The sequence below is a fragment of the Argiope bruennichi genome, chromosome 5 (assembly GCF_947563725.1).
Source record: "Argiope bruennichi chromosome 5, qqArgBrue1.1, whole genome shotgun sequence".
NCBI classification, from domain to species: domain Eukaryota; kingdom Metazoa; phylum Arthropoda; class Arachnida; order Araneae; family Araneidae; genus Argiope; species Argiope bruennichi.
This window is the reverse complement of record NC_079155.1, coordinates 62,801,664-62,827,474: the sequence shown is the minus strand read 5'-3', so window position 1 is coordinate 62,827,474 and position 25,811 is coordinate 62,801,664. Positions and strand designations below refer to the sequence as shown.

Genomic DNA, 25,811 nt, shown 5'->3' with positions numbered 1-25,811 from the left:
AGGGGCATTAGCAAAAGTCATTGTTAACGAATTGCTGAAAAAATAAAGAAGCCAAACAAAATAGACAGTTTGACTCCTTGTTCCCAGTGAAAATTTAAAATTTTGATATCTGTATTTGCATGGTTAAAAATAATTTAATGACTATTTATAAAAATTTATAATGAAGGAAATTTCAAAAGAATCGAAACAACAATATTTTTTCCAATAGAATACTTGCAAATTGTCTCGGGGGGGGGAATTCGGGACTTTCTGTTTTTCAAAAGTGAGGCATTATGAAGATAAATTTTGATACTGTAATAAATGCAAAGTCATATTTTAATTTTTGCATAAAAAAAAAGCTGATTATTTACTGTTTCATGTACACTTACATTTAGTTGTGTGTAATAGCAATCAGATTTAAATCATTTCAGAATAAACGCTTTTTTAATGTGTAATTAATTAAGTCAATATCAGGTAAGCGAATATTCATCTAAGGACGGCAACACTTTTTATCTCAATGAAGCGGATAATATTTATTAAATTTTATTTCCCTGTTTTTTTTATAGCGAAATGCACTTATACAAAAATAGTAACCGTCTTTAAAAGAGAAATGAATAGCATGACGCAATGCGGGGAAATTTTTCTCCATGTAGATGTAGAAATCAGGATGACGTCACACAACAGCAAGAGATTCTTCGAAACTCAATTTAGAATAGATTCATTCGAAATCTACAGCTAGACTTGACATGGTTATTGCTCAACCTGTTTATTCAATGTGGTGTAATGATTATTCTGATATTTTTAGGAGATACATAACATGCCTCACTGAATTCGGATTTACAAATTGCTTAAGACATATTCCATCATCAGAAAGTTTTAAATGAGTAAATGGACTCAATGTAACCTCGATATGCTATAAAAAACTAACTTGCACTTTTCGAAAATAGGGAATGATATTATGATATCATTATATGTATTGATTATATACATATAACGCGTTTTTCCATCTCAGTAATTTTTTTTACCTCATGCTGAAATGAATGAAATGTTTTATTATGTATTTGTGAAACATTTTCTAATGATAATAATATAGTTTCTATAGTATTTAAATTATTTCTTTTAAATAAACAAGGAAGGAAAAATATTTTCTAGAACATTTTACGTTTTTTAGAAATGTGTATTTTTTAATGCATTAATAAACTGTAACGCATTGTAAGGGTAAAAGCTTTTAATTTGGTTACTACTATAAAACAGTTGCAGTATTCTATGTAATATTTTTCACTTCTGTTTTGAGATAGTTATATTTTTTGCAGTTTTTATTTTAATGGAGACGTTGTGTGGCGGCAACAGCAACGACGTGATGTTTCAGAGTTCCGCGGTGTGACAAAGAAGTCACGAGCACCTCCACATCATAATTTGCTATAACAATTATAATTTGTAAATTAATGGAAAAATTAAAATTAATTGAAACTGTTTAGACGAGCGCATAAAACTCTAACGTCATGAAATTTGGTCTAATTATTAAATTAACTGTTATGTTATAATTATTAATAAAAAATATTTTGATTATTTATGGCAGGAATATAAAACTTTAATGGAATTATGTTACACTTGCTTTTTACTATGGGGATTGCTTCAATTAACTATTTTGATTAGTAATTTTTGAAAAATTCTAGAAAATTTCACGCGTTTAGCTCATTGTAGCTATTTTAGGCCGAAACAGAAAGAACACAGACACATGGGTTTTCCAGTTTTAGCTTAGAAATGGAAACAAATGGCTAATGATATGATAACTGAATTGCTTCAAAATTTCAGTAAATTAGGGCTATTTTGCGTCTTTATTAAGAATTTAATTCGTTGCGTTTACTTGATTTCTATGTTTTTATTTTAAAGCAAGTAATTAGAGAAAATCAACGTTTACATTCAATAATTGTAGCCATTTTTTTTGCTCTTCAAATATTAGTAAGTTACTGAATTATAGGAACTTTGTTCTACTCATTATACTCTCAAAGCTAAAATAAATGTTAAAAAAAATCTAATCATAAGTTTTTATTTAAATCTATTGATGTTAATAAAGTTCAATAGAAAATTTGGAATCTTCAGTATAGATTCATTCCACATAGTTTTTTTGTTTGTTGTAGTTAGTTAATTACATTTGAGAGATTTAGATTTAAAGATTTTATTTTGTTCATTGTTTGTCATTTAATTTTAGGAGCTTTGATTCAGATAGTATTTTTTACTTTATCTATTTTTTTCAAGAATTTAACTGATATAAATTCAAACTGAAATATTTTCTATTCTTTAATAATGGATTATTCTTTTTTAAATTTCTTAGAATTTTTCCATTGTATGTCTACCAACATAAATCTTTTTTACTTCTTTATCTTCGGCGATGTATTTCAATGTGTATATCTAGTGCATTGAAACACTATATTCGAATCTTTTGAATTAGAAAATAATATCAGAAGTATTCCCTTCCCCCAACAGCGATTTCGCATTTTCTTAATTGAAAAACTTTTAGATGTTAATAGATAAAATGAAAGAAATTAAAATCTGTTTTTTTTTTTTTTTTTTTTTTTTTTTTTTTTAAAGTTTAGATTTACAATAATTGATTGCATAAATGTTAGTTCTGCAATAGAACAAGCAACTTTCTGATGGAAATTCGAACTATATATCTTTTAAAAAAAATTGCTTGTGAAAATTGTTTTGTACATTAAGTAAATAGCTGGAAAGGAATTTCGAAATTATTTTATCTGTTACTTTAATTCAAAGATATATTCTCAATTTATTAGAGCATGAGTTCGAACTTTAAGAATTTTAATCGTAGCTGAACCTTTCAATGTTTTTTCTCGAATTATTCCTTCCATTTACAATACATCCTATAATTTAAAACTATTAATGTTCAAAACACGTTTATATTTACTTTAATGTTTGTCGTATTGTCAAGGTTGATTTTCATAATAGTATTAGCAAATATACAGTTCTTATATTTCTTCAGAATTGTTTGGTCATATCTTCAAAATTGTTAAGAATCACATATTTAAAAAGCGATATTGAAAAAAAAAAAAAAATGAGTTCAGCTATTGTGTCGTTTAACATGTAGCTCGAATTTAATTTCAGATTTCTTTTTAAAGACAGCTTTTGCATGCTAATGCTAATTACATTTTGAAAATTAACAGGTTTTGCAATAAATTTTTAGAAAAGTCAAAATATTACATTGTTTGTTTTCTCTTATGATTATTTTTATGTTCTGTCTTTCATATACCTCCTTTTTCTTTAAAGATTGCTACATTATCACAATAATTAAATTATATTGTACTTTGAATTTTCTTATTAAATACTAATATAATTCGATACATTAATTTCAACACCTGTCATTAAAGAATTGCATGTCATAACTTCGTGTACTTCGAACCTTTGGCGATGGAGATGTGAATTATCTCCCTATCCTTGTTTCTTTCACAATGACCTCATTTTTCAAGGGCCGAGAGGAAAGATTCGTTTCGGTAACTGCGTAGTTCCACGCCCTCACCAGTACATCATGACGTCACGAGGATGAGCCATCTTGCACGTGCCGTCACCAGTGGAGCGATTACTGATGCAGGAAAAATTAAGCAACTGCGCATGCTCGCGGTATATTCTGGAATTATCTAGAAACTACTGTTTTCTGCGTTTTATAACATTGAAAATGAATATTCATTGTAATGAAAATAGAACCGAACCGAAAATTAACATAAAGGGAGCTCTTAATTTTGATATTCAACACGGGATTTTCCAAAAACTGTGAAATTTCTTCAGAGCGCCTCCATAGGAAAAGCATGCGCAATTGTACAGATTTTACTTTCCCAATTTCACCCCGGGCATCCTCTGCAGCCCCGATCGATGTTCCAGAAATATCTCGAAAGGAGAGGCATATTGATTATAAGGTGCGCAGTATGCTTGTTCATATACCAGAATGTCTGTGATGGAGTTGATTGCGCAAAAATTGCGGCAAATATTTAAAGCCGCCATTTTTACTGAAAAAATAGAAAACTGATCTTCTTAATAATATTTTTATTCAGAACTGCAGTTTTCGTCAATTTCGAAGCTGTTGATTGCACAATAATATTAATAACATAGATTCATGATTCGAATTATTCTTTATTTGTATGCATATTTATTCTTCCTATAAATCAATAATTTAATCAGGAAATTATGGAAAAGTTCACAATCGTGAGAACTCATTCTTATTGAAAATAAAACTAATAAATAAAAAACGTTAAAATTTCCTAGGAAAATATAACTGTACTTAGCCACATTTATGTTATAAGAAAACGTAACAGTTTTTCAGTACAATTTTTTTAACACTTTTAAAAGCATTTATACTTTTGAATAGAAAATAAAATGTGGATGTCATTCGCAATGATTTAAACCTGAAATGTTTATGGAAAAATAATGTGATTTTTGAAATAATTTGGAAATATTTTCCTAAATAAAATTTAACTTGATTACTTTTTTTATGATATCGAATAATGTGGAGTTATTAATGTTGACTATTTATGATTATTATTTCTTAAAACACACCCACACACAATTCGAATAATATAATATTTTCTCTTGCACAAACTATTGGGAATCGATAGCTAATTCAGTTATTTGCTACCAGATGGCAGTACCTCGCAGAGAAATAATCCCAACTTGCTCTTGAGGCAGGTGCTTCTTTCTTCTCTTTTCAAGCTTAAGCTTTTGCTACAACAATGTTTTAGAAAATAAATAGTATAAAAATTTCTTTCATTCCTTTGGTAAGTATTTGAATGTTTTGTTTCAGGTTTTTGTTTTGAAATTCATCTGTATTTTCATCTGTCCAATGACTATAAATTTTTTTTAATACACACAGTAATTGGACAAGATGGCGAGTAATGTGACGTTTTTTCAAGCCATATGAAAAATGTCTGATTCTAACACATTAAGGGTGGAATTTAGTTCAGCTGCATACGTTTCGAACAAAAATTATTTATAATTTGTGTTTCTTCGGAAAAATTAAAAAAGAAATAATTACATCAGTCAGAGCTTTAGTATTAATTATTGTTATTTTAGCTATATATTGATTATTTTTTACTAATTTTGGCTGAATATTTATATTTATTTTAATGCGAAAGTATTGATTTTCAACCATACAAGAAATTTGTAAAGATATAATCTCATAAGCGAATAGAAATTTTACAATTCTTGAAAAAGAGGTTAAATTTGCATTTGGAATGCAGAATACGAAGCTGTATAATATTTTTATTAGTATACAGAATACTGTTTATTGGTTTTCAAGAATGCGCAATATTAGAAAACATTACAATTTTTCAAAAAAATTGTGTAAAAAATTTATTTCTAAATGTTACACTAAATGGTATTAAGGTGTGTTTCAATTTTTTAGGGACACCAGTAAAAATGAAAATAAAAGCGTAAATAATAAATATTTGACATTTATTTCTGAAACAAGTTAGATAAATAACAAAAATAAATATTGTAAGATAATTTAGATTAAGCAAATAAAGATTAAACAAATAAATTTCAACTTTGAAATAACTAAACAAAAGAGTAGCACAAATTTTGTATTTCAAATTTTTAGGGACAGTGGAATTAAAAGGTTCAAAACTTCAAATTTAACTTTTTTACCGTTCAATATTAGCACCATTTTTTCTGATGACATCATATATTCTGTTCGGCATGGAATATATTAGGTTTCGAAGAAGTGTTGGATCCAGAGAATATCAAGCATCCATTATTGCTTGTTGAAGTTGCATTTTCGAATCAAATTGGCGCCCTCCTTCATAAACTGTTCTTGCCAAAAGACCCCATAGATTTTCAATGGGGTTTAGATCGGGGCTTCAATCCATAACTTTCACATTGTTATCTCTAAACCACTTTTTTTATTAATTTTGAGCTGTGGATAGATGCATTATCCTGTTGAAAAGTCCAATTTGGATCGCATATTTCAGGTCCTGCATTAAGTAAATGTATTTGTAACATTTCTTGGTATCGATCAGAATCCATTCTTTCATTCACAAATGCCAGTTCGCATGTACCATTGAAGCTAAAAGCTCCCCAAATCATAACAGATCCACCGCCCATTTGCCTTTTGGAGAAAATCTCTGGGTTTTTTCTTAGATCATGCCAATATAATCCTCCAACCGTCTGGCCCATCTAGATTGAACTTCTCGTCGCTGAACATGACTTTTATCCTCTCATCTTTCAAATGCATGTATTCCTTTGCCCAGGATAAACGTTGTAATTTGTGTTGTTGGGCAAGAGGTGGTTTGCAAGCCTTTTTCGCATATTTCATGTTTTTATTGCTCTTGATTGACCTCCAAACATTAGTGTAAGAACATCCCAGTTTCAATTCTTTTGTTACATTTCGTAGTGATGATTTTCCATTTACACATTTCTGAATAATTCTGCGGGTACGTGAATCGAGCTTTTCCTTAGGTCCACGCTTTTGAATGGCAGTTGATTTCCCATTTAACTGCTTCACATAATTTTCCACAGCACGTTTTGAACGTTTTATGAGGGCTACAATATTTCTCAAAGACTTTTTTTCGTTGTAATAAGCTTTTATTTGGCCTTTTTCAAGATCTGATAACCATTTATCTTTAATCATATTTCTTCGGCAAAAAATTAAGTACTAACGTGGACGTTTTCAATATAAGCTTTTTAAGTTATTAAAACAACTGGTAGTAAATGAAAATGAGCAATAATAAAGATTAACTTGAATTTATATACCATCTCATCTAGCTGTCCCTAAAAATTTGAAACACAAATTTGGCTTTTTTTTCTATTTTCTTCTTTTATTAGCATTGATATTTATTTAATTATTTTAGATTTTTTTATTATATTTAATTTTTTATGTTTTTCAAAGAAGTTTTTACAGATATTAGGTAAAAATTATTCCGATTTTATGTTTTTATTTGGTGTCCCTAAACATTTGAAACACACCTTAGTAGGACAATTTTAAAATTACTTTTCTAATTTTATTCTGAAAATTTTTAATTTAACTCATGTGCTGTTGGATTTATCTTGAAAATATATAATTGCAGTTCACTCAAAATAAACGAACAAAGACTGTTCGAGCTAATAATTTTCTTTCAAACGAGTTCTCAATTAAGCTATTCAGACAACGGAAAAGATTAATTCACATAACTGGAAATACTTGTTTTAACCAATCGTCATCAAGCTCTTCATCGCTTGTTACTGTGAATTACGTTTAGAGTATCCATTCTAATCATTATTCAGTAGATAATTTCTAAACGGTTAGTATAAAATATTATAGTTCTTCATAACTCGGTCAGTTTTGACTGCATAATTATGACGCGGTTTTTGTTTAAAATATTAGTATGCTAAAAATATTTTACTAAGTGTAATTTATAGGAAGAGAAACTATAAAAAGTTACAACTGCATAATTTTTTCCCTAGAAATACATTTATTGATTGAAAGGAAAAAAAAAAAAAAAAAACCCCACGAGAAATAATTTTTTATTTAAAGTATTTTCTCCAATAAGAAATGGATTTACTTCTAACGGCTCAGAATCTAGCTCTTGAGTGACGTTTAAAGTAGACATCTTATATGATCTATTAATTTATATTTTACTTATCATTTGCATTGTTATTATTTCATATTATTTATATAGTGTTTATTTTTTTTATTTAAGTTTTCTTACCTTCTTATCGCTCTTTCCTTTTTACCTTATCATATTCGACTTATACAAAAACTTATACAAAAAAATAAAAAAAAATAAAAAAAAAAAATTGATGAGTGTTCCTTATTTTAAACTTTTTTCTGTTAAGTATTCCTCCATTTTTCGAGTGACGTTTCTGTCTGTATGCGAATCTTGTAACTCTGAAATGGGAAATATTATACAAATTTGATAGGTCTTCATTGTATTCAAGTACAAAGTATTCTGTACTCTCTGTATCAACTTTGGGGTATAATTCACCTTCAGGGAGCTAATTGTTTATTCCGTCTGTGGACGTGAATATCACAAAACAACAAGCTAAACGAATGAAATTTGCTTTATAGTCTTGGTATCAAATTTACAAAATTATTTTAGATGTTAGGTATTAGTTTGTCCGTAAGAAGAGCTTCAAACTGCATATTTTGATTTCTATTCTATACTAAGAAGTTTAATACAAAATATGAAAGGTGAAAGGTTTCAGTGGTTGTATCTTATCTGCTACAAATTGAAAATTACTGCCATAGAATATACTACCCCCCTTCCAACGGAATTTTATTTAAATTTGAGGAAGCTAAATTTTTTCTGCTGCTCATGAGTATTTGTTTATTTTTATTGTTGATGATATTTTATGATATCCAAACTCAGCAACGTGAATAATGATAAAATTGTTGGCATCACCACACCTTTAATTCATTATTAAGCCACGTTCCAACGACCCGCGCTCTGCAGAAGTGGCACACTCCCCCCCTTGCCCCTCTGTTTTGGTTTTCCGGTGTTCTTTGATGTCTGTCCAGTTTACCGACAATTTGCGGGAAACTCCGGATCGCGTCCACAGCCATCAAAGAAGCCCGGGAAACCGCAAGAAAGGGGGAACAGGGGAAGGTGTGCCGTGTCTACACACGCACGGACTGTTTGAACGCGGCTTTATACTTGTAGGGATGTTGAAATTCATTCATTGTAATTCAATTTTTTAAGAATTAATTTTAAATAATTAATTTTTTTAATAATTAGTTACTGGGAAATAATAATTAAATGTTTGATTTGTTCCCAGGAGATGAAGAAATTATATCTAAGTAATTAGTAATTTTCAAATAATGCTAATTAAAAATTATGCTTCAGAATAAATTTTTTTTAAATTGTATTTCCTGAAATCTTTTGTCTCTTTTTATTGCTCAATCTCAACTGCTTAATTTTTCATAAAAAGAAATAATTTAGAATGTTAATTTCGAATTTATTTAAGAGAAAAATCTATTATAAAACTTTTTTTTAATTTTTAACTATTTTTAATTAGTTTTCATTTTTAAAAAAAATTCATTTTTAAATTTTAGGATTGCAGAAATTTTTTTCACAAGGGGAAAATGTTTAAATATCCGTGTAATATTTCTGAAATTGTATTTTCATCAAAGCCATTTTCTTTTCATGACTTACGTAGCTGAAACGAATTTCTCTCTTATATCTTCTTCTTCATGAGCACAACAGCCCCTTGCAGACTTTGGCTGCCTCAACCACGCGCACTTTCCAGCGCTTCTTATCCCCCACAACTCCCTTCCAGTTCTTTATCCTCAGAACACTCAGGTCTCTTACCACATCATCCAGCTATCTAGTTGAAGGTCTTCCTCTGGCCCGGGATCCTATGAGATTTTTAAAAGTGGATATTTTGAGGTCGCTGTTTTCGGGGCTTCTCCAGATATGGCCGAGCCATCTTACCCTATTGCTCTGGATAACCAGTGCTATCTGTGATTGCATATAGAGTTTGTATAATTCAAAATTGAATCTAGTTCGCCAACATCCTCTCTCTAGTTCTGGGCCAAAGATAGTTTTAAGGACCTTTCTCTCGAACATGTTCAGAGAACGCTATGTGTCCAAGTTAAAAGTCCCAAGTTTCACTTGCATAGAGCAGAACAGGTATAATAAGAGTCATAAATTTTTAGTTTAGTTTTTCGACTGATTAAGTTGGATCTTAGTTGTTTTTTCAGTCCAAAGAAACATTTATTAGTCATTTTTATTCTGTTGTCAATTTCTGCTTTGAGTTTATTATTATCATTAATCATTGTGCCAAGGTATTTGAAATGATCGACTTTTTCGAAGATATGACCGTTAATACACAGAGGAACACTGTGATTTATAGTTGAGGGTGGGAATTCCATAAATTTGGTTGATGTTAAGTCCCATATTTGTGGCAGAAGTTTCCAAAGTTTGAAAGGTCTCTCTTACTTCTCTCTTATATATATATGAGAGATATATTTTACCACTCTTGTGCGTTAATTATATTGAGTTAAAAAAATGGTACTTTGCATTTTCTTTTTTTTGTGAAGAGGGGACTACCGCTTTTCTTACGTTTTTCCGTTTAAGATTGAAACACCTAAAATACATTGGATTGGATTTTCAATGGATTTGAATATTGTTTGTAAAATGAAATAAATTAAGAATGTAATGAAGAAAAAAGGTTAAAATGAATGATAAACTGAAATTAAAATAAACACTGCAAAAAATTAGGGATGCATGGTCCTCAATGCTTATTTATAACCCAAAATAAGTTATTATAATGATAACTTATTTTGAAATATGGTTATTTGTAATTATATAATAAATCTGTGCCTAATATTATTGAAATTTATGCACGATAAAACTTTATTTTACAGAATTTCTTGTGTGAAGGAAATAAAGGATGCCAAAGGAGAAGAGCAGAGTCACTTATACACCTGAAAATTTAGATCAAGCTCTCGAGGAGTTAAGAAATAATGGAAGTCTCCGAGAAGTTGCTAAGAAGTATGGCATCCCAAAATCTACTCTACATTTTAAACTGAAGAATCCTGGGCACAAGACTACATTAGGTCCTTCCACTATTTTAAGTGTGGAAGAGGAAGCTTTCCTTGAAAACTGGATTCTAGAACTAAACAAGAAAGGATTCCCTCTGAAGAAAGAAGATCTACAAAGCAGTGTCCAGAAATTCTTAGCTGACAATCCACGACCAAATCCATTCAAAAACAACTGTCCCGGAGAAGGGTGGATACGAGCTTTTATGAGAAGACATCCTTCCATTAAGTTCAAAACTAAGTTACGAAGTGAAGGTGGAACACATACAAGTGTCTATGTATCGGAACAGGATGTTCGCAAATGGTTTGCAGAAATCCACCTGTATTTAATAGAAAGGGACTTAATGGATGTTTTGAATGATCCAAGACGCGTCTTCAATGGTGCTGAAACTGCTTTCAGGCTTTTTCCTCAATCAGGGAAACTTTTATCGCTGAACGACAAGAAGGAGTTAACTGGTTTCGATTACGATAACTCTAGAGAGATCATTTCAATGGTGTTAAGCTTCTCGGCCTCTGGCGAAGCATTCCCACCGATGCTTGTATATAAACAATCGAATATACCGCATGAACTTACTGACGGTCTACCAGGAGGCTGGAGTGCTGGACAGACTGAAAGTGGTCGAATGACACCGGAAATATTTTTTGAATATCTTAGAGATATATTTTACCCTTCTCTTCAAGAAAAAATTATCCCTTTACCTGTGATCTATTTCCTTGATGGCAACAGAACTCCTATTACCTATGAAATCAGTGAGCTATGTAAAGAGCTTCGCATAGAATTGATTGCATTATATCCTAATGCGATAAAAGTTCTCCAACCAGCCTATGTTGGTGTCTTTCAGCCTGTGAAAATGGCTTGGAAGGAAGTTTCTACGGCTTGGCGTAGGGAAAATGCAGGTCAGGAAATTAGTAAAAAACAATTCGCAACAGTATTAGATATGGCATTGAAAAAATCATTGAAAGTATCAACGCTAAAATATTCCTTCAAAATGTGCGGTTTGGTACCGTTCAATCCAGATGCAGTTGACTATAAGAAATGCTTGCCAAATAGTAGCCAAAATGTTTTTATCATGCCAAAGAACAACCAAAGTGTTTCACATTTGGAATCGACGATCTCCTTTTCTCAATTTCTCGATGCAGTTGGCCCAGCGAAATACGAAGAATTGCTTCAGACGCAAAACATGGAAGAGGCAAACGAAGATTTCCAAATATTGCATAAATTGTATATGTTATTTCATCATTCAAACGATATTTTAGATACAGACAATTCTGAAACTACTGATCTTAATGATTCTGTGACATTAGAATCTGAGCATCCCGATAGCTCTGCGGCTTTAGAGGAAATACAGGCAAGCTTTAACGTTCCTGTTTCAACTTTTGAGTTTGCAGAAATTATCCAAACGGATACTCACTGATATTCTCATCATGAAAAAAAAAAATATTCTTTTAAGATTATCGCTGAAAATATTTCTGGTGATTACTTTGTTATAAATTATCTTTAGATTTTTAGAGATGGCACTGAAAAGAATTCTACTTCACAAGCTCATTTTTGCAATTTTATTGAAATATTAATACTTCAATATGATTGTCTAAAGCTTCATTTAGAAGTTATTTCAGATGACATTTTGAAGAACTCTTTTACTATGAACTTTTTTGCTATTACTTTTTTTTCTTCTGTATAATATCTTGTGACTGTTTTAGCACTTCATGTAAAATCAGAAAAAAACAAAACAAAAAAAAAAAACAAAAAAAAAAAAAACAGTAAAATTGACTTTTAAAGTCATTGGTGCTTCTTATGCAATATTAAACTACTTCCAAATTCGCGTTTGGAAATATTATTGAAATATTATAATAATAAAGTCAAATGTTAAAGTTACATTTCCCTAAAAGTGAAAGTTGTATTGCATGAAGTCTACTTCGTGCGGATTGGAATTAGTTTAATTTTACATTGGAAATTATCGATTAAAGAACAGTTAGAGATAAGGACCCTGAAATCTGTACTAAACTGCATATCTGTGTTCAGTTTTCACCGATCTTCAGTAAGATACCAAAATTAATGAAGCTTTCAATGTAGTACCAATAATTCTTTAAAAATATTTTTCCCCCAAAATGAGAGAAGCATTAAAAAAGTAATGGTTTTCTTCAATACTTTAAGTATATTTTATTACAGTATATTTTATATTAGTAATCTTAGTTAAAACAAGAATTCTGTATTTATTGAATAACTCTGTATTTATTTGAATTTATTTCTTTTGAGAAATTCATAAAACTACAAAAAAAGTTGAGGTAGTGAAGAGGAATTATTATTAATAATTTTAAATTTATGGCAATTCCAAAAATTTCATCCTTTTTTATTAGCAGTAATATTTTCTAATCATAATTTCATGTTTCAATGAAAATTTTTCCCTTGTATTTTCATTAATTATATCATCATATCATCTTTTTTTTCTTCTGTATAACATCTTGTGACTGTTTTAGCACTGCATGCGAAATCAGAAAAAAACAAACAGTAAAATTGATTTTTAAGGTCATTGGTGGTATCTTGAATAAAGGTGAGGAAATATCCAAGTTGATGTATGAGCATGTAAATATTTTGAGCACAATTTTCAAAGTTTGTATTCATAAATGCTGATTAAAGTTTCATTTGCGTAGTAAATTACTTGGTTATTATTCTCTGTCATAATATAATTTTCTATCGTTGATTTCATTATGATTACCATTTCTAAATATTTTTTAATTACACGCATAAATACCGTGGATTTATTAATATTAGTCAGCAAGAAAAGGAACATCCATTTTGATTTAGAAGACTTCATTAATTTTTTTAACCATTAATAAGTGTAAAATTTTAGTTAAGCATCTATTAATTGTAAATTGTCGTGTTTTTATTTTTTACCCCAAATGAGCTTTAATCTGTGAAAACATTTTTTCGTTGTGGAAGTGAATCGTAATAAATTTCTTTATCACAAGCACATTGATGTACAGGCAATTTATGGAGTCTGCTCGAAAAGCATTTACCGTGCTGCCACCTATTGATTATATCTAGAAAATGTGATCCAACGGTTTCCTGCAAATCTCTTGTATTTATCGTATCGTGCTGCCATCTACTGATCATATTTAGAAAGAATTGTTCAATTGAATTTTAAAAAAAGTTATTGAATCAAACTTCTACCATTTATTTAAATTAAATAAATTATTTCTTCGTTATATCTTTTCCACCAGAAAATTTTCAAATTCTTTCTTCGTTAGCATTAAAAAATGAACTTTATGAAATCAGCATAATTAGACGATAGTTAATAATTATTATTAATGATTAAAGATAATTACTAATTTTAATTCATTTGAATTATTGTTTTATTTCCTTTGAAAGACATTATTTTTAAAATTAATTCTGTATTTCTTTTTTATCAAATGTGTAAGATAAAATGATTAGTCTAATGATTAATCAGTTTTAAGAAGCTTTAATTAGTTTAAAAAAATTAAATTTATTCTTCCATTATCTGCATAATGCTGATACTCCAATATCTATTGTGATTGGTTCGTGCAAGATAAAAAAAATGAAGATTGATTATATTCGTAATTTATGCATCTATGAACAATGAATAAATTTAGTTTTGTTTTCATAAGAGTTACCTAAAGCCGACATATTTTACTTGAATTGTGTCATCCCACTTGTAAATCTTGTTCGAAAGATTTACATATAGAATGAAAAAAACAAACAAACCTAACATGAAATCACTGTACTAAATAAGATAATTAGATGCCAGGTAGCATATATAGTTACTTTTGTCAAGAAATAGTCACACATTATAAACTGACTCCATTGTAAAATGCAAAAATATAAATTAAACATTTTTTACAATTTAATTCTACCCAAAAGTAGCAAATCAAATGCTTTTATATATTAGGAAACGAAATTAGTAATTTTTGAAATGCCACACAGTAGTATAAATTGCTTTTCAATAAAGTACGTAAAATTATCCTTTTTGCTTCTCTACTGCGTAAAAAGTGTGTATGCATTCTTTATGTATTATTGTATACATTTAATAACAATTTCACTGTTATTTTAATTTAAAATCATGAGCGGTTTTCTTCGCATAAGTGTGACGACCATTTTTTCCCCTCTGAGCCAAGCGCCACAATTATGCAATTGATGTTCATTATCATTTACCATAATTGTTTATAGAGATGATTATATTATAAAACAATACAATTTATTTTTGATTTGCAGATGCAGAACCCTTTTCTAAAAAGAATGGAAAACAAAATTAGATGCTATGTACATATTTGTATCTTTAAACTTTTTTTTTTCTTTACCTATTTCTATTTCTATTCATAATAAAAAAGTATGTGTGCGTGTTGACGCTTTACAGACTAGACCATATGAGCTAGAGTTACCAAACTAGGCACATCTATATATCTATATATATATTTAAAATACTATTAACATGAAGAACAAAATGCTAAATTTTTACATTGTTTTAGGTAATTTATTAATCTATATCCATTTTAAAAAAAACAAAAAACAAAACAGAAAAACGTAAAGTCAGCAGAATTGTGTAAGGTTTCTAAGCATAAATCATATATTTATGAAAATTTGAAATTTGAAAATATTTTGCTGAATAAGCCATTATGACCAAGTTATATAAATTATTTCATTAAAAATTTCAGTGACTATTAATCCCACCAGCCAACTGATCGCCAAAGGCAGATAGTATACAAATAAATAAAATGCATATCACTTTTAATTAATTTTTTTTTCTTTTCAGTTTATTTCTTTGGATTATTGGCATCATAAATGGGAACAGTATTTAGTTAATTTATCCTTTTGCTTGTTTTATGATTAAGGCTGAGGTTCTATGATTAAGATGATGAAAGAACGGTGTGATTGATTTTTATTTTTAGATATATGAGACACAATTTATAACTTATTGATAACAACCGGTTGCTAAAAAATCATCCGCTTTTTAAAATGCTAAAATAGAAACGTTATTCAGAGAAATTCGATCAAATGTAGTTTTTCACTCATTTTATGTTTGAAGCTACATGTACCATAAAGCAATCTTAATAAAGCAGTCAATTATTGCATCTTTTCTACTGATAGACGCCATAGAGGCACTTTCGGGTTAAACATGAAGATCAAAGACCAATAAATTGAAAAGGTTGTTTCGCCTACTTACCTAAGTATCATTTTGGACCCAGAACTTCGCTTTACGAAGCGCGTTGAACATATTTCAAATGAAGCTCTTGGGAAACTAAATATTCTTAGGAAACTATGTGGGGCTCAATTTACATAAACCTCTAACAAGTAGGAAAAGGGGTAGATCCAAAATGAGATGGATGGAGTCAGTGGAGACAGACTTCCTGCCTATCCAAGAAAGAAACTGGCGCACAAATGTCAAAAGTAGAATGCAGTGGAACAGAATTCAGAGGAAGGCTCTGGCTCACCCTGGGCTGTCTAGCCAAATATGATGATGATGATGTGGGGCTCAAGATCTCAAACCTTGAAAAGAAGATGTACTGAATTGTTATTAGACCACTGTTGCTGCTGGGGTTGATTAGTAAAACTAGCAAATTAAAAAGTTAAAAAATATAAAAACCATACAAAACCATTCCTTGGAGACCCCCCTCCATTTACTGCAAATGATTTTTATCTTCTCACCTGAAAAAAAAAGAAAGGAAAAAGTTATAAAACTTTATTTAATATAATAATTGAAAAGGGGATGGATGATAGGATGAGATGACAGTTACAGGACAATATATTGGAGTTAAAGAAATAGGAATACCCCCTAATATACAAACCATAGTTTAATCTTCAATCTAATCATTGTAATACACTCGTACACCCACCTAAAACTAGGATATATTATTAACAGACATACAAAGTAAAAATAATTAAAAATATATTTAAAATATACATATTTATATATTAAAAATAGTTAGTCTCCATTAGTCGCGGAACCGGCGAGCTCTTCCCATCACCTCCGGCTCGCCAAACTTTTCGTACTGTCCCAGTTTTATAATGATCATTTTGCCGGAGTGGTGGTTTTGGTACTCACTCCGGTGGTTATGTATAAATAGAACTTTCCCCATGTAGTGGGTTGAACAACTGTAAACATACATATTTCTCCAAACTAATGAGGACTAAGCAAATGTTAACTAAGTGATTCTTCCCACTGAAGTGGGTTGAGCTACTGTAAATAAATATTCCTCCCCACTGTTGTGGGTTGAGTATTTTGTTGACAAATATATTTCTCCCCACAGGGTGGGTTGAGTGATTTAATACATACTATTGTAATTAAAAACTGCCACTGTTCCGGCAGTGTTTGTAACAATTGAGATTTCAAATAAACCTGCACGAGAGGAGCGACGATAGGCCTGGGTCGCCCCTATGTGCCCGGTGCCGTTTTCTCGGTCGTTGATGGATTCTATGTGCTGCCTTGCCCGGAGGACTGGCCTGGCAGACCTCTGGAGTGCTATTCGGGTACTCATTCCTGGCCGGTCCTTATCTCCCTAAACCCTTTTTGGGTGGGATGGTTCGGCTTGGGTTTCCACTATTATTAGACCAGTACTCAAATATGCCGCCCTAGTCTGGGCTACGACTTCAACTTCTATTAAACAACAACTGGATTCCGTGCAACAAAGAGTCACAAAAATTATAATTGGTGCCGTCTCCTCAACCAGCAATGAAAAGGCGGAACAGGAATGTGGCCTACCCCCTTTAAAGAGTAGTCGCAACCTTGCCACAATCAAGTTCACCAATAGACTTCGCTGCAATAGCAATGATCATTTCTCTACCAGACTTTTCAATTATTGGAAATATTTTACCAAGCTTAAAAGATCCTCAGCTCTGCAGCTGGATAGAGATATTAGAAGACTGACCCAACGGGAGCATTCATCCCTAAATTTCCTTCTGGAACCTCTCTTTCCAAGAACACTACAGACGAACATCAAGATTAATCTGAACTTACTTGAACCCTGCTCTAAAAAAGTGGACCCAATTATAGAAATCATAAAAAAGCTCTCCCAGAAGAACCTGGCAGTTACTTTCACCGACGGTTCTTCAGATAAATCCCTCCACAGAGGAGAAGCAGGCATCCTCTTTATTCTTCCACATGATGAAAAAGTTAGTCTTAAAATTAACACAGGTTTGATTGCCTCCAACTTCACCAGCGAACTTTTGGTAATCAAAGAAGCCGTAACTTTTTACCTGACTAATTATCAGGCTATGAACCTTGCTGAGGGACTGGTTGTTTTCTGAGACTCTAAATTGTTCTTAGATGCCATCGGAAATGGCGACACAAACACTACTACTCTCTACTATAAATGACTTATTCGATCAACTGCATTGCAAGAGGAAATCTTGTGTACTGCAGTGGATACCCGCACATATAAACATTGAGAGTAATAGGTGTGCGGATGCTTTGGCCAAAGAGGCACGAAATCTTGTCCATCCTAGTTCCACTATCACACTTGCAGATGCGAACGCTGTGGCCAGATGTAGACTTATAAATCAGCCCTTTAGGAAGCCATTAATCACTGACTTTGATTTCCCTACAAATGTAACAACTACACTGGCTAGGTTAAGAACAAATCACTATAAGGGAATGAAGATCCTTCCTGATGGAACAAGAACCTATATTTACTGCAAGAACTGCTCGGAATCTCAGTTCACACCAAAACACCTCTTCGAGTGCTCATCTATTACCACAGAATCTTAAAGCTTGGCTGGTTGCTGCTGATGGATCCACTTCGGGAGATCCTTTACAGCCTTGAAGCACCAAAGCTGACAGCAGTAGTCCTCCGGACTTCTGACAATATCTCAGATTTTCTTTCCTCACTTTTTGCATTTCCATAGACACGACAACAACAAAACCAGGCAACCGAAAAATTGATTGATAAACACAGTAGTTTAACTAGATTATGAGTCCTTTAGTGTATGCCTACAATTATGTACTGTAAGTAATGATGCAATTATATACTGTAAGTCTGTGTTAAAATGTGTCAATGTCGGATCTTAAAAATATAAAACTAAAGGCACAAAACTGCCTTACGGACACTCAATTTGCCATTTACTTATACTGAATTGCACATCGATTAGTTTTTGAGGCACTCATGTTTCGATGGATGAGGTGAGCGCCTATACCGTCTATATGAAAAAATAATTACTAGGGTTTTTAGAAAATTAAACTCCCCGCTATTACCATTGAAAAGAACATTTCATTTTCTGAGACAATTAATTACTCATTAAAATACTGTTAGTTATTTTGAAATGATATTAGAATTCAGATGGAATGAAGAAATAATTCACTATTTAATTACATTTTAATTCGTCATGACGTTTCTTATATTTAATTTAAAATCGATTATTTAGAGCTTTCATTTCAGCAAAAATATCTATAGATTCTTCAAAATTGAACCCTCGGTGCAAGTAATATTAATTGACAGTACTGCTAAATTGGGCAACTTCACATGCTCATGCAACACATGTTTCATAACTCCGATAAATACCAAATAAAATTATGGGCTACTGCTATTTTCACTGTTTAGGGGAGGAACTTCATCTATTGTCATGAAATGGAATTTAGAAACTTAATTTTTGTTTTCTGTCAGAACATTTCATGTTTTTGTAAGAACTAATTATTTTTCGGATGCGTCAGAATTCAGAGGTATTAAGAAAATGTTCGTAAAAAAATAGTTCACACACACGCTCACACACACATATTCACCCCCCCCCCCTCCAAACACACAATCAACCAATTTCCTTTAACATACGGCAAATGCTTGCTTTCTGAAATTTGATGTCATTTACAAAAACCAGTTACTTACTTCAGATGGAATAGTCATTTATAAAGTTTGTTGAAAAAGATTTTAAAGTTGAAGGGGATGAGTGCAAATATTTTATGGGCCAAATTTTTTTTTTGTTGGAGGACTTTATTCGTATTTATTTATTTATTTTGTGAAGGGAAAAGAATTGTTTGCATTTTTTTTTTATTTAAAGTCAAACCTATGGTATCGACGAATCGACAAAAGTGACAATCAACAACTGGCCGAGAGTTCATCGATATTGATAAGTATACGTTTCTCTATTCTCTGTTTCTTTAAATGAATTAAATGGTTGGCTATCTTATCGACACACCGAAATCGAATTTTGTATTCAAGACTCCCTTTAATTATGAGCGGGGCAATAGATGAGACGCATAGCAGATATACAATAGATAATATTAGTGAAATGAGCCGCATCAATTTTAAGTTTCGAATTCATTGCGTATTTTAAAAGAAGGACAGGATTTCATATAATATCATTGGATAACGAGCAGTTAAATGTTAAATAAAAAAGTTCAATTACACTTGCCATATACCAATTAAACTGACAGAGCAAGGCTAATGAATATAATATAATTTTTTTGTAATGATAATTTTATCCCCAATCATGATATTTCATTGAAAAAAAGAACATAAATACCCTTATATTTTGTACCGATAGCATCTTATAAGATTTCCGCCTGGGGCATTTCTATTTCACTTTGCTCCATGGTCGCTATGTCACTATCATAACAACGCTTGTATTGCTCATCGGGTACTTAAAGCTGTGCTTTGAAGTTGAGCCGGAAAATAGATAAAAATTAGAACAAAGACATGCAGACCACGATAAGAATTAAAAGAAAATGTAAATTTTTTTCTATTTTCTTACATATGTTATTAATTTTTATCAATAAATAACGAAATGTATTAATATTACACTATGAATAGGCAGAAATTGTGGCAACACACCTTAATAATAGCTGCCAATAATAATAATAGCGCTAATAAAGGTTTTTACGGTGCAAAAAATCGTATTACATCACAAAAGCTCGACTGTAATTATTAGTAGATAATAAAGCAACAAAATAAAAAAAAATTATTGCATAAAAATTAAAATACCAGCAGATTTATTCCAATTTTTTCGATAATAATTTTAAAAAAATGAAACATGTTATTTTTTCATTTCTATATCTAATCGAATGAATTCTTAGAAAGTTAATGGAAAAATTAGATATGAACGCTCCAGCAAACATTGACATGAAACAAACCAGTTTACACTCTCAATTTAACAATCTGACAAAAAAAGAGAAATTTAAAGAAAAAAGATGGAACCATCCGGTAGTATGCATAACCGTTTTTAAAAATAATATTTCATGAAATCAGGTCTCAAGTTGCAATATAAATAATCTAGCAGTAATAAATTCGATATCAAAGTTCTTTAATCATTTACAGTAACCACATCCACTGGGAAAAAGTATCTAAGCGCTCTCTCAGAATGGTAAGTATCATTTCCTGTGTGGATATATTTTATGTTAATTATAAGAACGTTATTTGGATAATCAGTGCTTCTAAAAGAAAATTTTACAATTTACAAATGATATTACAGAGATTTTACAGTTTACAAATGATAGAACTATAGTAAAAGCCAATATATTACGGTAACTAATGCAGTACATATTTTTTCCGTTGGTAAATTCATTGGTAAGTTGGTTTTTCAGAATCAATTAGAAGACATAAATGATTTATATTAAATTTTAAAGCTATACATGTATTAATTTTAAATCTTTTACTGAAGTAAATTAACTTATTGACATGTCTTCAGTCCTTGAAAAAAATGTTTTTTATTAACTGATAATCAGTAGGAGTGGTCTCTCAAAACTTTCTCGCATACTCTCCATTGAAGACCCTCGGTAAGGCCATGACTGCTTAGCAAAATAATAACAAAACATAGGTCTTGGTGTGAATCTAACATTTTACGAAATATGGCGTATGATCTTTATCTGCAGTTTATACACAAATAGCCAAAAATTGCATATGTGTTTTGAATGCCTTTTCTCGGAGACTGATTAAATAAAAATTTGACATTGAGCTACTATAGTAGTCACAAGATGGCATATCAAATGTCGTTTATTTAAGCTGTTGCGTTTTTGAATTATTATGCTTAGATGCACGAGAAAGTACAAACCAAGAAGCGTAGTCACAAGATGGTATATCAAATGTCGGTTATTTAAGCTGTTGCGTTTTTGAATTATTATGCTTAGATGCACGAGAAAGTACAAACCAAGAAGCGTAGTCACAAGATGGTATATCAAATGTTGTTTATTTAAGCTGTTGCGTTTTTGAATTATTATGCTTAGATGCACGAGAAAGTACAAACCAAGAAGCGTAGTCACAGGATGGCATATCAAATGTCGTTTATTTAAGTTGTTGCATTTTTGAATTATTACGTTTAGATGCACGAGAAAGTACAAATCAAGAAACGATGAATCCTTAGACAAATTTGGTTCAAAATTCGATGAAGATCTACATTTAAAATGTTAATACTGTGAACCAAAATTCATTTTTCTAAGTTGTTACGTTTTTGATTTATGGCGCTTAAATACATGCAGAAGTACAGAGCGTCAGACTGTCAACTCCTTGTAGAATTTTGTTTAAATTTTGATCGGAACTACATTTTAGATATTAAACTTGTGTACTAAATTTTATCCATCTAGCTCTCTTCATTTTGTAAATATCGTGTTAACTATATTCGAGCAATCGGATAGACAGATTTCACTCTTAATGAATTTCCCTCAAAATTTGATAAAAATCTGTAAATTTATTGTAAAGTTCTTATATCAAATTTCAGTTGTCTAGTTCAAAGCATTTTCCGGATATCGTGTTCATACACAGATAAACATTATTCCGGAAAAGGGGTTTTCGTGCACAGTGATGTCTGAAATGTGGAGATCCGTTAAAATTTAGAGTTATTAATTAGATGAGCAATTTATTAATCAACATTTCAAATACCAATTTATTATACTAAAGATAATTTTATGGAAAAAAACTAATTTTCTATGTTTTCTATTCAAGAAATTCTCACTTGTGCTCTTTATTGCTATCTGTGTCGTCCTGTTATGCACTTATGTAAGTTGTGAGATGGTTGAGGGAATAGAGGCCCGCCATCACCACGGACATCACCATCACCATGGGCATCATCATGGACATCATCACCATCACGGGCACCATCATCATCATGGTCATCACCATCATCATGGGCATCATCACCACCACGGGCACCATCATCATCATGGTCATCATCACCACCACGGACATCATCACGGACACCATCATGGGCATCATCACCACCATGGACATCATCACGGGCACCACCATTAATCAAAATCTTTATCTTTTAACAAAGTTGTTCAAAGTAAACTAATCATATATAAATATAAAACTAATGTTGGAAATGAGAATTTTATAGTTGCCTTATTTTTATATCAAATTGTGTTCTGGTGTACTCGAAAAACATATTCGCAGTCTTTAAACACATTTTTTTTGTACAAGTTTAATCAATAAATAATTTAACTATGGGAGCTGTTTCGGCGTATTCTTTTTAGTTTTTTAGATATATAAAGTTTGTTTAGCTGTTTTGATTTGAAGTAAAGGGCAATTTATGTAATAACATACTGTATTACATCATAAATTTTTAATCCTTTTAGGAACGCTTATAATGCTTTAAGATTTCTAACTATTCATATTTTTCTTCTATTCTGTTATCTCATTTAGCTTTAATTCTCTTTTATAGAGTTTTTGAAAGATAGTAATATATTTACAACTGGTTTTTATTTAATAATATAAGGACAAGCTCAAATAAAGTTTTCAATTAAATAATTTAGTCAAAAATATGTAATTGCTTTTGTGTTGTTTTTTCATTGATGTCAGAAATAATATGTAGTTTCACTTTCGCTCCGGGAATTTTAGCAATCATGAGAAAAAAAAGAAAACGGAGGTTGTAGTGCTTATAATTTTCTCTTAAGAAAATAAAAAAAAAAATGCATCATCTTTGAGAAATTTACTGGTAGCTGGTACAGAATAAAGTATTATAAATGAGTTAAACCTTGTGCAAAACAGTTCAAATTTAAGGGAATCAAAAATAAAAGTGAAAGAAGTACGAATAGTAGTGAGCAAAATAAATCAATTCAAAAAATATATGAATGGATTTATATAAAAAATACTTTTATATGCATCCATACGCAAACACGCATATACGTTATGAGAATTGAAATTTTATCTTTAAAATCAATATTTTATAGGAGTAGGTATATAAGAAAAATTGCTTCTAAAAGAAAGCGAAAATAAATATATATGAATTAAAGGACATAAAAAATCACAATAAAAGGGGAAATGAATTAAAGAACATAAAAAATAAGTTTAAAAGGGGGAAAAATAAATAAAAAAGTCAAAGAATTAGAGGAAGCAAATATAATAAAGTAAACTTAATAATAATACTAAGAAAACCATTTTGCATTAGGTACATTAATATCCTGGATTATAGTATAGAAGTAACATTGTTTATATTTACACGTGAGAGAATTTAGTGAAAGAAGAAGGAGGATATAGACTTAAAAAATGAAATCAGAGGAACTAACTAATCCTGCCGAAGAATTTCCCTACACTGGCAGGCACCAAAAAAATAGTATGCTTCATGCCTTGAATTTCACTTAAAGGATATTCATACATTCTACAAGCCATGGAATCTTTTTAATTTTGCACAAAATCATAATAAGAAATCGAATTATTTTAAAAGAATAGAAGAATGATTTTCGTGAGAGTTTCTAGTTCACCTACGGAAGGAACTTTTTAATTTGATTGCCTGAACCATAAAAGAACCATACTTCTCATCCTATTGCCCAAGGAGCTTCTGGTGAATAACTCTTTTTCTACGACATTTGGGAGTTCCAATATCTATATTAATTGGGATAGTAAGAGCATTCTTTGCCCAAAAGTTTGTGCTTTCATTTCCAAGGATATCACAATATTCTGTTGCATGACTAAAGAAAATTTTCATCCGATTCATCCGAAAATTTTCATTTCTCTTTAAGAGTTCGAAAGATTTCTAGGATTTCAATTATAAGACTTTCTTTGCTATTTATGTTTTGAAGTGAAAAATCGAGAAAAAAGTTAAGGAATCAGAGCAGATGAAGTAATTTGATGAAGTGATTTCATTTGCTTGAACTTCATCTTAGCTGCAAAGATACTGTATGCAATTCTCTTTAAAAAAACAGCGCGTTCATTGCGAATACGAAATTGCTGCACATATATTTTTTGACCGCTGCCGTAGACAACAAAAAGTATGATAACTTCTTCTAATTTTATTTCTCTCTGTGAAGCACATTTCAAGAATGAAAAACTAAATATGACAAAACAATAGTATTTTATCCAAAAAAATTAAAATAACTCAAAATTAAAATACTATAAATAGCAACAGTGGACATTGAGTATACCTTTAATCAGATATGAAATCCGAAACTGTTTCATTGTGATTATTCGAATTTTGATACTGAGATTTTAAGAGAAATTATAAAGGGTCATTCCGAATTCATGAACAAACTTTAAGGATTGGTGCAGGCAAATGTAACAATCATTTATTGTATGGGAATTTATAGGTGCAAGCGATGAAATGAAGCTTAAACACAGGAAATAAGAGACGAAAGGAAATAGAATGGAGAGATTTATAGGACTTTGGAATAGACTTGGTAGATGAATCCTTTGCCCCCCCCCCCTGATCTCACAGTTTATTCAGCTTTCCTTATTTTTTTTTTATGAGGGCACCTGAAGAATCTTTTTCATGTGACTCCAGCTGACTCATATGAGGATCACTGTATGCGTGCGTGAAATATCTCATATCTTCGAACATGTATCAACTCGCTTCCCGGACGTTGTCAAGTTGTTGGTGAATACAGTTTTGGACAGTTATTGTAAATAATGCACTTGTCAACAACAATGTCAATAAACATTTTGCCTTTCCACTCCTCTCTAATTTCTTGCGTTTATTCTTCACCGGCTCACTTGTGGCCAAACAGTCCTATATAATAAATGATTGTTACAATGTCCTGCCCAAACCCTTCAAATTTATGCCATAAATTCGGAACCAATCTGAAAAAAAGTATGGAAGTACGAATATTACATATGATAAGCTTTTTAATTTTAATTAAAAATTGGACCATTTTTATTAAAAAAAATTATGCATGGGAATGAATGGGAAAAGAATACGATTTTCTATAAAGCTTCAATGAAACTAAATATACACATTTTTTTTCCGACTTAGACGTATGTGATTTTCTACCATTAGCATCAAATTACAAGAAAAAAAACAGTTTTGAATTTCAAAACAAACATAAATTCAAGTTTATTTCTAGTTCATTCATTCATTTTTACTTAGAATTATATATTTTTATTTTACAAACAATAATTCTAGTAATATATATTGAATTTTTGTTTGTAATTCATAGTTTCTTTCAGA

General features: G+C 30.7%; 1 protein-coding gene across 3 annotated transcripts in view; it reads left to right on the top strand.

Annotated features, from left to right (window-relative positions):
• The window catches only part of LOC129969677 (uncharacterized), a 31,343-nt gene extending 19,123 nt beyond the window's left edge, over nt 1-12,220 (top strand). For 2 of the 3 annotated variants that reach the window (XM_056084336.1, XM_056084335.1), the window contains exon 2: nt 10,325-12,219. In XM_056084336.1, coding sequence (XP_055940311.1) covers nt 10,351-11,913 — 1,563 coding nt within the window. In that variant the 5' untranslated portion in view covers nt 10,325-10,350 and the 3' untranslated portion in view covers nt 11,914-12,219. Of the gene's footprint in view, nt 1-4,650; nt 4,761-10,324 lie in introns of those variants that run through there. The other variant, XM_056084337.1, reaches the window with a different exon arrangement.
• Nucleotides 12,221-25,811: the final 13,591 nt, after the last annotated feature.